General features: G+C 40.9%; 2 protein-coding genes across 2 annotated transcripts; both read left to right on the top strand.

Annotated features, from left to right (window-relative positions):
* The first annotated feature begins 4190 nt into the window (after positions 1-4190).
* Positions 4191-5027, top strand: LOC139127269 (uncharacterized). The gene has a single exon (XM_070693181.1). The coding sequence runs from the start codon at positions 4191-4193 to the stop codon at positions 5025-5027; it is 837 nt and encodes a 278-aa protein (XP_070549282.1).
* Positions 5028-5138: 111 nt separating this feature from the next.
* On the top strand, positions 5139-6818 carry LOC139127270 (uncharacterized). Its single transcript, XM_070693182.1, has one exon. The coding sequence runs from the start codon at positions 5139-5141 to the stop codon at positions 6816-6818; it is 1680 nt and encodes a 559-aa protein (XP_070549283.1).
* The last annotated feature ends 7474 nt before the right edge of the window (positions 6819-14292 follow it).

Raw genomic sequence — 14292 nt, forward strand, 5'->3', positions numbered from 1 at the left:
GCTTGTGAAGACCATTTTGAGTCTTAAAACAGCTTTGAACCTGTTGATGGATAGTCTTATACAACCCTACACAAAATCGGTAAGCAATTCAGTTGATTCTTTTGTGACTTTAAAGCAGACATTCTTGAAGGAACATTGAATAGCCTCATTCCATTGTGAGACTCTAAGAGCACGTGTGCCTAACAAAAGGCCAAGGACCCTATTGAAGTATGCGAACAATGAATGCTATAATGGACACATTCAAGTTGGACTCTGATTACATTTATAGTACAACTTTTGAGACCTTTTAGTTGAAGTAGATTTTAGTGATTGTATTCTTATGCATCTTTGAGTTAGTGATTGTTTCAAAGCAGCTAATTGTTTAAGTCAGGGCTGCTTTTATGCAAATGAGATCTTGTCAACGAAAGTAAACGTTCAGTCACCGTTAGAGGGCGTTTACTGAGGTGGGTCATGTGACCACCCCACCTATTATGACCTTTGACCCCTGAGTCATCTTAGAGGGAGTATTACTTCCTGTTAGTTACTTCCTGTTTCTAATTTCCTGTGTCATAGAGTGTATTTACTTCCTGGTCAAAGAAAGTATTTACTTCCTGTGTCATAGTGTGAACGTAGCTTAGTTCTCACTTCCTGTATCCTTTTGTTTTGATTTGTTTTCAGTTAATCGTTCCTAAACGTTCTCAACGTTTGTAGTACAACATTCTACTCAGAGAGTTTGTTGTTCTCAGTCTGGAAGACATGCCTATATTCAAATAAACCACGTGAAACTTAGATCGGATATTTGCTTCGTCTTATTTAAGAGGGAACGCATTACGGAATATCAGTGTAGACGACTATTGCATAGTAGTTGCCGACAAATAATTTTGAGTCTTAAGGAATTTGTTTGCGCGCTACATTTCTCATTAACGATTTTGTATCGGACTTGTGATATTCACCTAAGTCAAACCATGGAAGACGAAGAAAAGAAATCAAGAACTTCGTCACCGGAAAAGGAATTGCAAGAACCCAGGCGTAGCGGCCGTGACAGAACACCGTCCGAAAAAGGACTTAAATATGAGTTATCTACTAAAGGTGGCTTCTTAGAGAAAACAGCGAGTTCACTAACCCGAAAGTCCACGGAAATACAAGACCTCATCGCTGATAAGGCAGACCTATTCACAGTCAAACTGAAGTTTGAAGTGTGGAAGGAGCTGCATCAAGTCTTTGCAGACACGGGCTATGAATACGAAAGTTTACTCCCAAAGGATCAGGTGCCAGACGAACGCCTTCGTTGGCTGGCTGATGTTGAAGACGTTTTTGGGACTTCTTTAAAGACACCACTGCATGGGTGAGCAAACAGGAAGCGAACCTATCACCAATTGTGAACCCCACACCAATTCATCCACAAGAGGATGTAGGACCAGAAGATAGTGTCTCTCAAGTCGGCACACCGAAGCCGTCTGTAGTTGGCAGCCAGAGTGGGGTCAGCCATCATACGAGCCACAGTGCACTCTCAGCCACCAAACTAGCAGATGAAAGGGAAAAGGCTGAACTGTTGGCAAGGTCAGCCAAGCTCAAGAAGAAGCAAGAAATTGAGCGTGCTAAGTATAAGCTTCAACTCCAAGAACACCGGGAGAGGCAAGAAATGGAGTGGCAGAGACAAGAAATGGAGCGTGCCATGGCAAGACATGAGCTTCAACTAAGGAGGAGCAACATGAACTTGACACGAAGATTGCCGTAGCCGATGCTAGAGCTAGATCTCTGAATAAGTTTTTTGGTGACGAATTCGAGGACGATATCGCCATCAATATTAAGACTGAACCACTGGAGGACGAATCCATTGTGTCCAGAACAAAACCACGAAAGACCACAACACCAGTACGAGTGTATAAGAAGGAAACTCCTACAATAGAAAGGGAGAATGACAGTGAGGCGGATGATTTAGAAGAAGAAGTCAGTGTAGCAGCTTCCAGAATTTCCATCAGAAGCAGTAGCAGTAACATGAGTAAGACGACACGTGACTCTGCACAGTGGGCCATGATCAGAGCAATAAATGAAATGTCTACAGTGATAAAGAAGTTTGATAGCAACATCATGGAGTACAGATCATTCATAGACGAGTTTGAGACCAAACTTGTATTGACTGCCGAAGATGACAAAGATAAACTCACTCTGCTCAGACAGTTCAGAGAAGGCACAGCCCATGAAATAGTTCAGGGTATGCAGACACAGATGCAAGTGAAGCATATCAAGGCGCCATGGAGGAGCTGGAAGGGCGCTATGGTGATCCACACAAGATAGCCAACGCCTACCTGAGGAAGGTCTTGGACTGGCCTCCAATCAAGCCAGACAACGTTGCCTCGTTAGACAAGTTCGCCATCTTCTTAAATCGATGTAAGACAGCAACCCGATGCGTTGATGGCCTAGAAATACTAGAACATTCAGAAAATATGAAACGGATCGTCAAGAAGCTTCCTTACTTTATTCAAGATTCTTGGAGTAAACGCACAGCGAAGATACGCAAAGCCAAGAAAAGAGTAAGATTTGAAGACCTCGTCGATCTGGTGAAGTCCGAAGCAAGCAGACTGTCATGCCCGGACTACAGTAGACAAGCAATGGCTAGCCTCGACAATCCAGTGAAAAAGAAGAGAGGTACAGATAAAGTGGAACAATCTTTCGCCACTAGCGTTACAAGCGCAGACAAGAAGACGAACCAAGGGAGCAAGAAGAGCAACACTTCAACCTCCAAACCAAACAAGGCTCAACAGAAACCATGCCTGCACTGCCAAGATAACAATCATTCTTTCGACAGTTGCGAACAATTGATTGCAGCCAGTCAAGAAGATACTGTTAACTTTCTGAGAAACCAAGGTGTATGTTTTGGCTGTCTGAAACCTGGTCACCGGAGTAGGCAATGCAAGCAGAAAGCTAAATGCTCCAAATGCCAAGGAAAACACCCAACAGTACTACATCAGGATCGTCGACCGACAACTGATAAAGATGAGGAGAGTGTTGCAGTACACTGCACTACGGCAGAGGTGGACCAAGTACAGTCCTTTATGGGGACCGGTGGTCAAGACGATGACACCGGTGGTGATGATGATAACTGCAAGGTCCTGCTGACTATTATCCCTGTCAAGGTGAAGTTGAAAGGCTCAAATAGAATGGTACAGACTTATGCCTTTCTGGATACAGGTAGTGTCATATCATTCTGCACAGAAGCGTTACAGAGAAAACTTGGAGCCACAGGCAGAAAGACAAAGCTGACGGTAAATACAGTGAACGGCTTAGGCAGCCACACCTGCGACAAAGTCACTGGCATAGAAGTTTACAACCTAGACTGTTCAGAGCCACAGGTAGAGCTGAAAACAGTATACACTAAGCCAGAGATAGGCGTCTCTGAAGACTACATTCCCTGTCAAGAGGATCTCATGAGATGGCCGCATTTGAAGAATATAAGGCTTCCAAGAATAGATGCCGAAATAGGACTGATGATAGGTACCGGAGAAACAGCAGTATTTACCCCTCTGGAAACAATACGTGGTCCGGACTCAACCCTCACGCATGCAGAACACGCGTAGGATGGATCCCCTGGCACATAGTCAGATTGAACGAACAAGGGCAACATCCTCCCAGCTACAGAACAGAAGTTGTGGCCGTAGAGGATATGGAAGAATTGGATAAACTAGACAGGTTAGTGCGACATTCCATTGACCTTGATTTTCCTGAGCGCATGATAGATGACAAAAGGGAGCAATCCCAAGAAGACAAGAAGTTCATGCAGAAAGAAAGTAAAGGAACCATTGAGCTAGTAGACGGACACTACAAAATGGGACTTCCATTCAAAACTGAAAGAGTTCGACTACCAGACAATCAGCACTATGCCTTACAACCACTTAAAGGCCTGGAAAGAAAATTGAGAAAAAAACCCAAAGTTCCATGCCGACTACCAGAAGTTCATGGCAGACATAATTGAGAAGTGATACGCAATACAAGTCCCTAACGATGAGTTAGATCGAGACGATGGAAAGGTATGGTATATACCCCACCATGGAGTATATCATCCGAAGAAACCAGAGAAGATCCGCGTTGTCTTTGACTGTTCAGCAAAGTTCCAAGGTGTGTCGTTGAACAACCTATTACTACAAGGGCCGGGTCTGACGAATAATCTACTAGGAGTGTTATTACGGTTTCGACAGGAACCAGTCGCTTTAATGGCAGACATAGAGGCTATGTTCCACCAGGTAAAGGTTAGAGAAGAGGACAGTGACTGTCTACGCTTCTATTGGTGGCCAGATGGAAACATAGAAAGCCCTCCAAGAGTCTATAAAATGATGGTTCACCTGTTCGGTGCAGTATCATCCCCAAGCTGCGCGAACACAGCACTACACAAGATGGCCGACGACAACAGCCACCTATTCAACAAGGAAGTTGTCAAAACAATAAAGAGAGACTTCTACGTAGATGATTGCCTCAAGTCGGTAGAAAATGCAAAGAAGGCAATCGAGTTGACGCAAGATCTGACTGCTGCTTGCAAGAAGGGCGGTTTCCGTCTAACAAAGTGGGTGAGCAACAGCCGCGAAGTATTGGAGACTATACCAAAAGAAGAAAGAGCTAAGGAGATCAAAGACCTGAAGCTGGAATACGACTGCCTACCAGTAGAGCGTGCCCTAGGTACTTCATGGTCGGTCGAGTCAGACACCATAGGATTCCAGATCAACATTGAAAGCCGGCCTCCAACGAGAAGAGGCATACTATCAATTATCAGCTCAGTATACGATCCCATTGGACTTGCAGCTCCGTTCATCCTACCTGCGAGAATACTACTTCAAGACTTGTGTCGTAGAGGTATTGGCTGGGATGCAAAGATCAAAGAAGACGATCGGAAGAAATGGCTAAGATGGCTATCAGATCTTCCAAACTGGAAAACGTATCAACTCAGAGGTGCTACAAACCAGCAGACTTTGGCGAAGTCAAGGTACGTGAAATACATCACTTTTCTGATGCCAGTGAATATGGATACGGTGTCGCATCGTATATCAGACTCATAACGAAAATGGAAGAATTCACTGCGCCTTCCTTATGGGAAAAGCAAGGGTTGCACCACTGAAGAAAATTACCATCCCACGCCTGGAACTGACAGCAGCTACAGGGCCGTGAGAATGAACAGAATGTTGGAGGAAGAACTCGACATTAAGAACGACAAGGTATACTTCTGGACAGACAGCACATCAGTGATTAAGTACTGCGCCAATGAAACCTCCCGATTCCACACCTTCGTAGCCAACCGGATTAACATTATACGTGAAGGTTCGGATAGTAAACAGTGGAAGTACGTCGACACAAAATCCAACCCAGCAGACGACGCATCTAGGGGACTGACTGTAGACAAGTTCCTGCAAAACAAAAGATGGCTGCGAGGACCAGATTTCCTGTGGAAACGAGAAAGTGAATGGCCTACACAACAGGACATCTCCAGAGCGCTATGTAATAAAGACCCAGAAGTCAAGCGGGAAGCATCCGTGTACAGCACCGTACTAGTAGAGCAAGAGTTTGGGGTAGAGAAGATCTTACTACGCTACTCCAGCATGATGAAACTAAAGAAAATTGTCGGATGGTTCCTGTTAGCGAAGAAAAATCTTCAAGATCAATGCCACAAAAGAAAGGAAGGTGATGAAGACACCAACGCAGAAACTAGCCAGAAGAGTTGTGAAACAACGATCCCACCTGTTTCACTAGAGAATCTGCAAAGGGCAGAAGATGCAATCATGAAGTATGTGCAGCGAAAGCATTTTCCAGATGAAATGGCACTCCTACAACGAAAGAAGCAAGTCAGGAGATACAGCCCATTATATAAGCTGGACCCAATTTTGGATAAAGGAATAATACGAGTTGGCGGACGCCTGGAACGTGCCTCAGTGTCACCAGACAGCAAGCACCCGATAGTGCTGCCTAAAGACTCACCAGTGTCAACAATCATACTCCAAGAAACCCACAAAGAAGTCGGACATCTTGGAAGGAACTCGATGCTGGCGAAGCTAAGAGAGAAATATTGGATTCTACGGGCGCCTACAGCAATCCGCAACCTCGTAACCAAATGTGTCATCTGTAGAAATATAGAGCAAAAGTTTGTGAGCAGAAGATGTCAGACCTACCTAAGGACCGCATCACCCCGAAGAGCCACCATTCACTCGCACAGGTGTAGATTACTTCGGACCACTGGAGTCAAACGTGGCCGTGTCACTGAGAAGAGGTATGGAGCGATCTTCACATGTATGGCGACTCGCGCGGTACACTTAGAGGTAGCCTGCTCATTAGATACAGATTCGTGCATCAACGCTATCAGAAGATTTATAGCACGAAGAGGCCAAGTTAGGTCCATCAGATCAGACAACGGGACTAACTTCGTCGCAGCCGACAAAGAGCTGAAGGAAAGTATCAGGAGATGGAACCAAGAGAAGATAGCTGAGATGCTCCACCAACAAGACATCAAATGGGAATTCAACCCCCCAGCAGGTTCCCACTTTGGAGGAGTATGGGAGCGTCACATCAGAACCATAAGGAAAATCATCTTTTCCATACTCAAAGAACAACCACTTTGCATGTCAGATGAAGCACTCCGTACACTGTTCTGCGAAGTGGAAGCCATAATTAACAGCCGACCAATCACCAGGCTGTCAGAAGATCCGAACGATCTAGAGGCATTAACACCCAACCACCTGTTAATGCTGAAACCAAAACAGGCCCTGCCACCCGGCTTGTTTCAGAAGAATGACAACTACGTACGCCGTCGATGGAGACAAGTGCAGTACCTGGCAGATATATCTGGAAGAGATGGATGAAAGAATATCTCCCGTTGCTACAAGAGAGACAGAAGTGGCTCGAGATCAGAAGAAACCTCAACGTTGGAGACGTGGTGTTGATCGTCGACAACACAGCGCGAGGAACTCCTGGTCCATGGGCAGAATCACCGAAGTGATGAAAGAGAAGAAGGGACTCGTCAGGTTTGCAGAAGTCAAGACCAGAACGACTACTCTACGACGTCCAGTGGATAAGTTGTGTGTGCTCCTGGAGGCCGACGCCATTGAAGATTCGTCTGAAGGACACAAGAACAGCTAAGAACTTAAATCTTTTTATTAGTGATATATGAACAGTATATTATTCATGTTTGTTTAGTTAGATTGAATTTTGACCAGTTTAGAATATTGGATTTATAATTGTTCCGAGTCACATCTACACAATTAGGGGACCGGAATGTTACGGTCAAAATCAACATCCCCTTATTTGGCCATAGTTCAAATTCAAAGTCATGAGTCACCATCAACTTCCGTACTTTAATGTTTATCTTTCGTATTACGCACTGCGCACATGCAGCCATTCCAAGCGTGCTTTTAGACACTTTAAGTTAGACCTTCAGAGAGTAGACATGTCTCTGAAAGTGACCGGCTATAGTTCTCGCCAAGATTGCTTGTGAAGACCATTTTGAGTCTTAAAACAGCTTTGAACCTGTTGATGCGATAGTCTTATACAACCCTACACAAAATCGGTAAGCAATTCAGTTGATTCTTTTGTGACTTTAAAGCAGACATTCTTGAAGGAACATTGAATAGCCTTATTCCATTGTGAGACTCTAAGAGCACGTGTGCCTAACAAAAGGCCAAGGACCCTATTGAAGTATGCGAACAATGAATGCTATAATGGACACATTCAAGTTGGACTCTGATTACATTTATTATACAACTTTTGAGACCTTTTAGTTAAAGTAGATTTTAGTGATTGTATTCTTATGCATCTTTGAGTTAGTGATTGTTTCAAAGCAGCTAATTGTTTAAGTCAGGGCTGCTTTTATGCAAATGAGATCTTGTCAACGAAAGTAAACGTTCAGTCACCGTTAGAGGGCGTTTACTGAGGTGGGTCATGTGACCACCCCACCTATTATGACCTTTGACCCCTGAGTCATCTTAGAGGGAGTATTACTTCCTGTTAGTTACTTCCTGTTTCTAATTTCCTGAGCCATAGAGTGTGTATTTACTTCCTGGTCAAAGAAAGTATTTACTTCCTGTGTCATAGTGTGAACGTAGCTTAGTTCTCACTTCCTGTATCCTTTTGTTTTGATTTGTTTTCAGTTAATCGTTCCTAAACGTTCTCAACGTTTGTAGTACAACATTCTACTCAGAGAGTTTGTTGTTCTCAGTCTGGAAGACATGGCTATATTCGAATAAACCACGTGAAACTTAGATCGGATATTTGCTTCGTCTTATTTAAGAGGGAACGCATTACGGAATATCAGTTGTAGACGACTATTGCATAGTAGTTGCAGACAAATAATTTTGAGTCTTAAGGAATTTGTTTGCGCGTACAGGTAGACAGAAAGACCTCCATGCCTACATGAATGTTGCTAAGTTGAAAGTCATCGATTTTCTATCGTTTCCAGAGGCAACAAGGACCACAACTTTGGAGCAAATCGATTGCGTACAATATATTGACTCGACAGCAGTACGCTGCTATTTTGACGTCGAACGTCCGAAAACCGGTAAACATTAAAACTTTAGACATGAAGAACGTACTTTAATTATAATAAACAAGGCTCACGAGCTACGGCGCACAATACTGACAAGTGTAAAACAGAGACGTTTTCAACGTTCAGTTATATTACAAAGTTGCAAGTTTGCTTGTGTAAGAATCTGCGTCACGTTATGATCATGGAAATCTGATCTGACCTTACCTTCTTTCGAACGGGCATTGATTGGTGTGTTTCCTTTACTGTGAATGATACTTCAGTGACTATTATAAAGAAAGTATTGAGTCAATCAAAGGAAGCATATCTTCTTGGGGAGATACACATGAGGAAATATACATTGGGGATTTTTATTTGTTTTACAGAATGCAGATCTGGAAACCAGTACTGGACGTGAATAGACAGCTGTGTTTAGGAGAAACAAAAAACAATGAAAAGGTGACAGTCGATGCGGCATGCCAGATTTGTACAATACGACTGATACATTCATCCAGACAACTTCCGTACAAGTTATGCCACAGGTAAGGTATCATTCCCATTTGTGATCAAAATTGTGTATGCCTTGTTAATATCAAATGAGAAGTTGCTGAATTTATACTGTAAGTGCTCAGCTTGTTAATGAGATAATTCGAAAACTTTCATTCAACTTTAGACTGTTGAATTGCTAACTGTTATGATCGCATTATTACACAATACATAAATATAGGGTAGTGCCTTGGAAGTAGGTGTATAGAGTACTAGTAAGTTTATCAAACAAAAACATTTGTAATTCATTGCATTTCATGACAATCGAAAGTATATTTTGTCCTATATTTCAGATTCGATTGGAATTTTCCGTCGCATTTATCCGATCATAGACATATCCCCGGTACATTTCATTCGCATCTGAACAAGATATTTGTTTCGCGCTAGAAATTCCAGTATGTAACGTACACAGCATGTAATGGCTTAATTCATCTCTGTAATATATGCTGGCACCAGGATTGCCTGACTCGACACAATTCATTTACTTTTCCGTACTTTCAATATTGCAGGTGCCAATGCTCATGTTGGAAGTCCATGCCAACATCAACGGAGTGTTTATATTGTTATGAGGTAGCTTCAACTAAGAATAAACTTAGTGAATTAAACATTGTACAAATGCATAACCAGCCATCCAGGATTTTCGTCAGATTGCCTGGATATATGGGTGGTTCAAATAGCATATTACCAATACAGACAGCATTACGGTGGCAGAGCCTCGGGGGAGCCTTTGAATGAGTAAGTTATATTTTATGTGACCGAAACAATCATATTAATGATTGTGACATATTTGTGTTTTATATATAAAATACTTAAGATTGTTCTCCAGTATAAAAAATTACATAAAAAGAAAGACATTAAAGAAAAAGTTATAAGTGACAAATGACCACCGTTAAGTGCTACACTCCTGTTACACTTTTAAATGTTTAACAAAATGAAAATTAACTCTGTCATTTGTGTGAAGCGAACTATGTTATGCCAGTGCATTATACATGTGAGCTGAAATTTGATATTTTGTTTCAATCCTCAAACAGTACAGATATAAAGCATATCGTCAGCTGGTGCGTGGTGCTATCTGGGGAAAGATATAATGGTGATTTTCCCGTCATGTGCAGTGACCAAGAGAAGACAGCACTTCAGTTCCAGCTCTGAGAAGTGCAGTGCTTGCCAAGTTGCCAACTCTCCAGTGATGATCTATTAAAATTTGCTTTTCAGCCTGCAAACTTTTGATCTTATTAATATCTTTAATCAGTTGTGTCTTTAAATCTGTGTCGTTAATTTGTTCATCACTTTATCTATTTATGTTTGCCAAGTGTTTTGTAATTAAGTCTCCTTTCTATAATGCTTTTAATGTTGCGCTTCGCCTACCAAACAATTACGATACAACTCTTCTTTACTGTGTTTTTGCAACGCAAAAAGTACAGCATTCTTGAATGTCATTAATAAACAAGTATTTAACACATATTCTGCAACTGTAACTTTTTATCTCTGTCATGCCTGTGAGTGATACCTAAAAAGTGTAGATCAGGTTTACTGGATCACGCGAAGGTTGCAGTGATCTTAGGCGATTAGTGTGAGAGTATAACTGCACCAGAGGTGGATTGTATGAATGTGTCATGGATCAATGAGCTTTAACTTCCGTAGGTATAGCACCCATCCCTTTCTCCCTCGTGTTGACATATACAGAACTATAGGTGGGTACAAAGACAACGAAATAGATATTGCTTGCTAAATTGCGTCACTTGTTGTCAACGTTCATTTAAATCTGCAAAGCTTTCAGACAGACAAGCTGGAATTTGAAATGTATCATGAATGATCGAAATACTGAGGTCGTGGAGTGACAAAATGTGTTATGCCGAATCGGGTGTGGATTCGGGCCGATGTTACACGTTCCATCTGTTACCAAACCTGATCAGACGCCTGCCAGTGGAAGAATGTCACGAGCCGAGGCGTCGATTGAAAACAAAAATTTGCTATCAAGAACTTATACGCCATGATTATAAATATTGGAGATCATGAACAAAGTTTCAATGTATTCTAAAATGCATTCTCTAAGTTCTTTGCTGCGAAGAGGCAAGTTTTAAATTTTTGAATAGTGCATATATAATGAAACAACAAAAATAATATTGCTGCAGCGGAGAAGGTAATACTGCAATGCGTAGCGGAATTATCATTGAGGAGTATTTTGACCAGGTATGCTTTCTGAGTCTGGTAAATTTGGTTTTAATTTTTTTTTGCGCTGTTTAAAAAGAGATACATTTCAACCTTCCGTCTTAGCCACATGTTTATCGGGGGTTCGTCTCACAAAAATGGCCGCCCCTATTTAGCCGGCTATCGTGAATCAAAGGTGGATAAAACCTCCATACGTCTTGTAATTCATGATGGATGTTCAACGCTAAGAAAGCAATAACATGTAAGCATTCCGTCATAAGATATGAATACATTTGTTATAAATACCAGGATCCACACTTACCAATCGTGTTGTGTAATCTATCGATCGCGTCTGTCTGCCCGGAGTCCGAGCCAGGACCGTCGCATTTTGTACTGCTATTCCCTTCTGTTCGTACGATCGGCTGAGCCTGCCTCGCTACTTTGGAGGAGAAATCTGTATAATACTCATCCTCGGAATGACTGTATGGCGGGCTGCTATTCGATGTAAAATGAACAGTTGTGAAAGTCACAGTGCGCCAACCATGACCCTCGTTGAGGGCTTGACCTAAGTGTCGCAAAATGGCCTTATGGAAACGTACATTAAAAAATTAAGTACTTTTAGGTTGCAATTCTGCTGCGGGTGTAATGATCTTGCCCCCATTGAAGATAGTCAGTCAGACGAACACGGGATGAGTTCACTGCTGTCATGTGACTATTTGATCACTTTATGTATTAAACTGAATTCAAGAATCACATGGACACCAAAATTATGCATATAAAATCAGCTAACATTGAAACACAGAATGTATTTCTCGACTACGGCAGCATCGTATTTAATAATTTCTTACACTAATGCCTAGCCCTTCATTATCGATAGAAAAAAAAAAACTGACGTTAAAATTCTAAACGTATTTTACGCTTGTTACATCATGATCAAAAATGACTGTAAATATCAACAGACTATCATCCCACACCAAATAAAACGATTGGTAGCACATTTGTCACTAAGACCTGGTAATCAACTTTTAGAAATATTTTGGGGTTTTGTTTCTTGCTTCAGCTACAGGGGTGTTGAAAAAACAACTAATATTTTTTTGACATTGGGAAATGTATTACTGTGAATTCAAAAGTAGATGATATTGAAACAGGTGAAATAGTAATGGACACAGCATTAGTTTTTTCAACCATAGATATACTTCAAATGAGACACTTTTACAGCAGTAATAACTTTTTAGGGAGATTCTGGAAAAAGAAAAATTTTCAATACCTAAGTGATTGCTATGGTAACGTGGAATAAAGAAGCGACCAGGTTGCAATATTTGACGCACATACACCCATTTTGTATTTTTAACAGCAAATTCAGCAATTGCAAATGGACTTTGAGAAAAATTGTGCTCAAAATTGCTGCAATGGAAGCATGCCATAGCTGTGGACATTGCATTTAACCATCTCAACCCTAAAACTAAAAGTCATAAATTAGCGAAGCAAGCCTATTGTTTCCAATTGCATCTTTTTTTAAAAAGGTAATATTGCTAGTCCCTAATGGTAGCCATGGAAGCATGTTGCAAAAATAAGAAGATTTATATTTTTATTACCTATAGAATTCTTAGCCATTTTCAATAGGATATGGCAAAAGTAATATCTTTACCCCTAGATAATTACAATTGAAACATGGGAAATTTAAACGGACATCAATTTTGTTAGTGTTGACTAAAATACCAAATTTTATTTGCCATTGCATTTTCCCGACCGAGAAATTTTCAATCCATTTATTAGAATTTTAGTAGTGTGATATGACATTATGGCAAACTTGTAAATCTTTGACTACTTTATCTTATAACACAAACTGGCAGTTACAACACACTTAATCATGTGTTACTTGATTGCTCGATAAAAAGTTCTATCAAGGAACCAAAGTCACATTTATTTTGTATTAACTTTTAAGTGGTGGTCCAATTTGGTATGGACATGTATTTGCTTGATATTTACGTGGAAGTAGTGTGGCGTTATCAACATTAATGCAATACTGTTGATGTCCACTTCTCGATACTCCTGGAGACAGTTAAACATCATTTTGCATTGTGTCCTTTACAAGTCACGTATGACGACAGAGAGTCGAAAGAGAGTACATTGTCACTGAGTAGTGTGTCATCAAGTAAATTGTTTGCAAAATGAAAGCTTGAAGGCACTAAAACTTAGTTTTCACTTTTCTTTTTAATACATTTTCTTTTTATGGTACAGTGTAAGCAGTAGGGAGACTAAGAGAGGAAAAAGCTTAAATGTGTTAGCACTGTTTATTCAAAAGTAATGGATTTTTAAGTATGCATAGAGAGCAAGGGAAAATTCTTGACAAATAGACATAAGACACATTTTTTCTGTGTTCCCGTGCTTTGTTCTTTTCAAAAAGCTACGGGTATTAAAATGTGAGTTTATGCAGTGTAATATGTTGAATTATGTGCATTTTAAAATAAGTGACTTACAGAAGGTAGCAAATAGTAATTGACTTTTTTGCATGTTTTTGTTTTCATGATACATGTATTGCATTCATGCTTTTCTTCATCTCTTTTCTTTACTTTTCCAGCGCGTAAGGATGAACAGACAGCACGTGAAAGTGAACGTGAGTATATTTCTCTCTCTCTCTCTCTCTCTCTCTCTCTCTCTCTCTCTCTCTCTCTCTCTCTCTCTCTCTCTCTCTCTATATATATTATATATCATATGAGCTTCCCCCAATCCACGTGGTTTTATACATTAAACTTTGTGAAATCTCGCGGATACCTGTATGGCCTAGGTGTTAATGAAGTAGTCTATGTTCATTGTATGGCAAAAAAAATGTTTGAGAATCGTTTAGGCTGATTTTTACAGAGCGGTCAACCTTGCCGTAGCCAGTTCACTCAAGCGCCTTTAAGAATGGTCAATGAGTTTGCAGCCTTTTATAACCCGCACACCAGTTTAAGCAATGCCCCTACAGGTCATTTTGAGAAAGTACAGGTTGTCAAAGACAAACAAATAGTGATGCCATCACACCGGGACCATTTATATGAGAGTAGATGTGAATGTTGTTCACTGATGAACAGACATATTCTGTATTTAAGCTGCTAGTCAAGAATATACTCGTCTTCACAAAG

This window comes from Ptychodera flava, unplaced genomic scaffold (genome assembly GCF_041260155.1).
Source record: "Ptychodera flava strain L36383 unplaced genomic scaffold, AS_Pfla_20210202 Scaffold_30__1_contigs__length_3116999_pilon, whole genome shotgun sequence".
NCBI lineage: Eukaryota > Metazoa > Hemichordata > Enteropneusta > Ptychoderidae > Ptychodera > Ptychodera flava.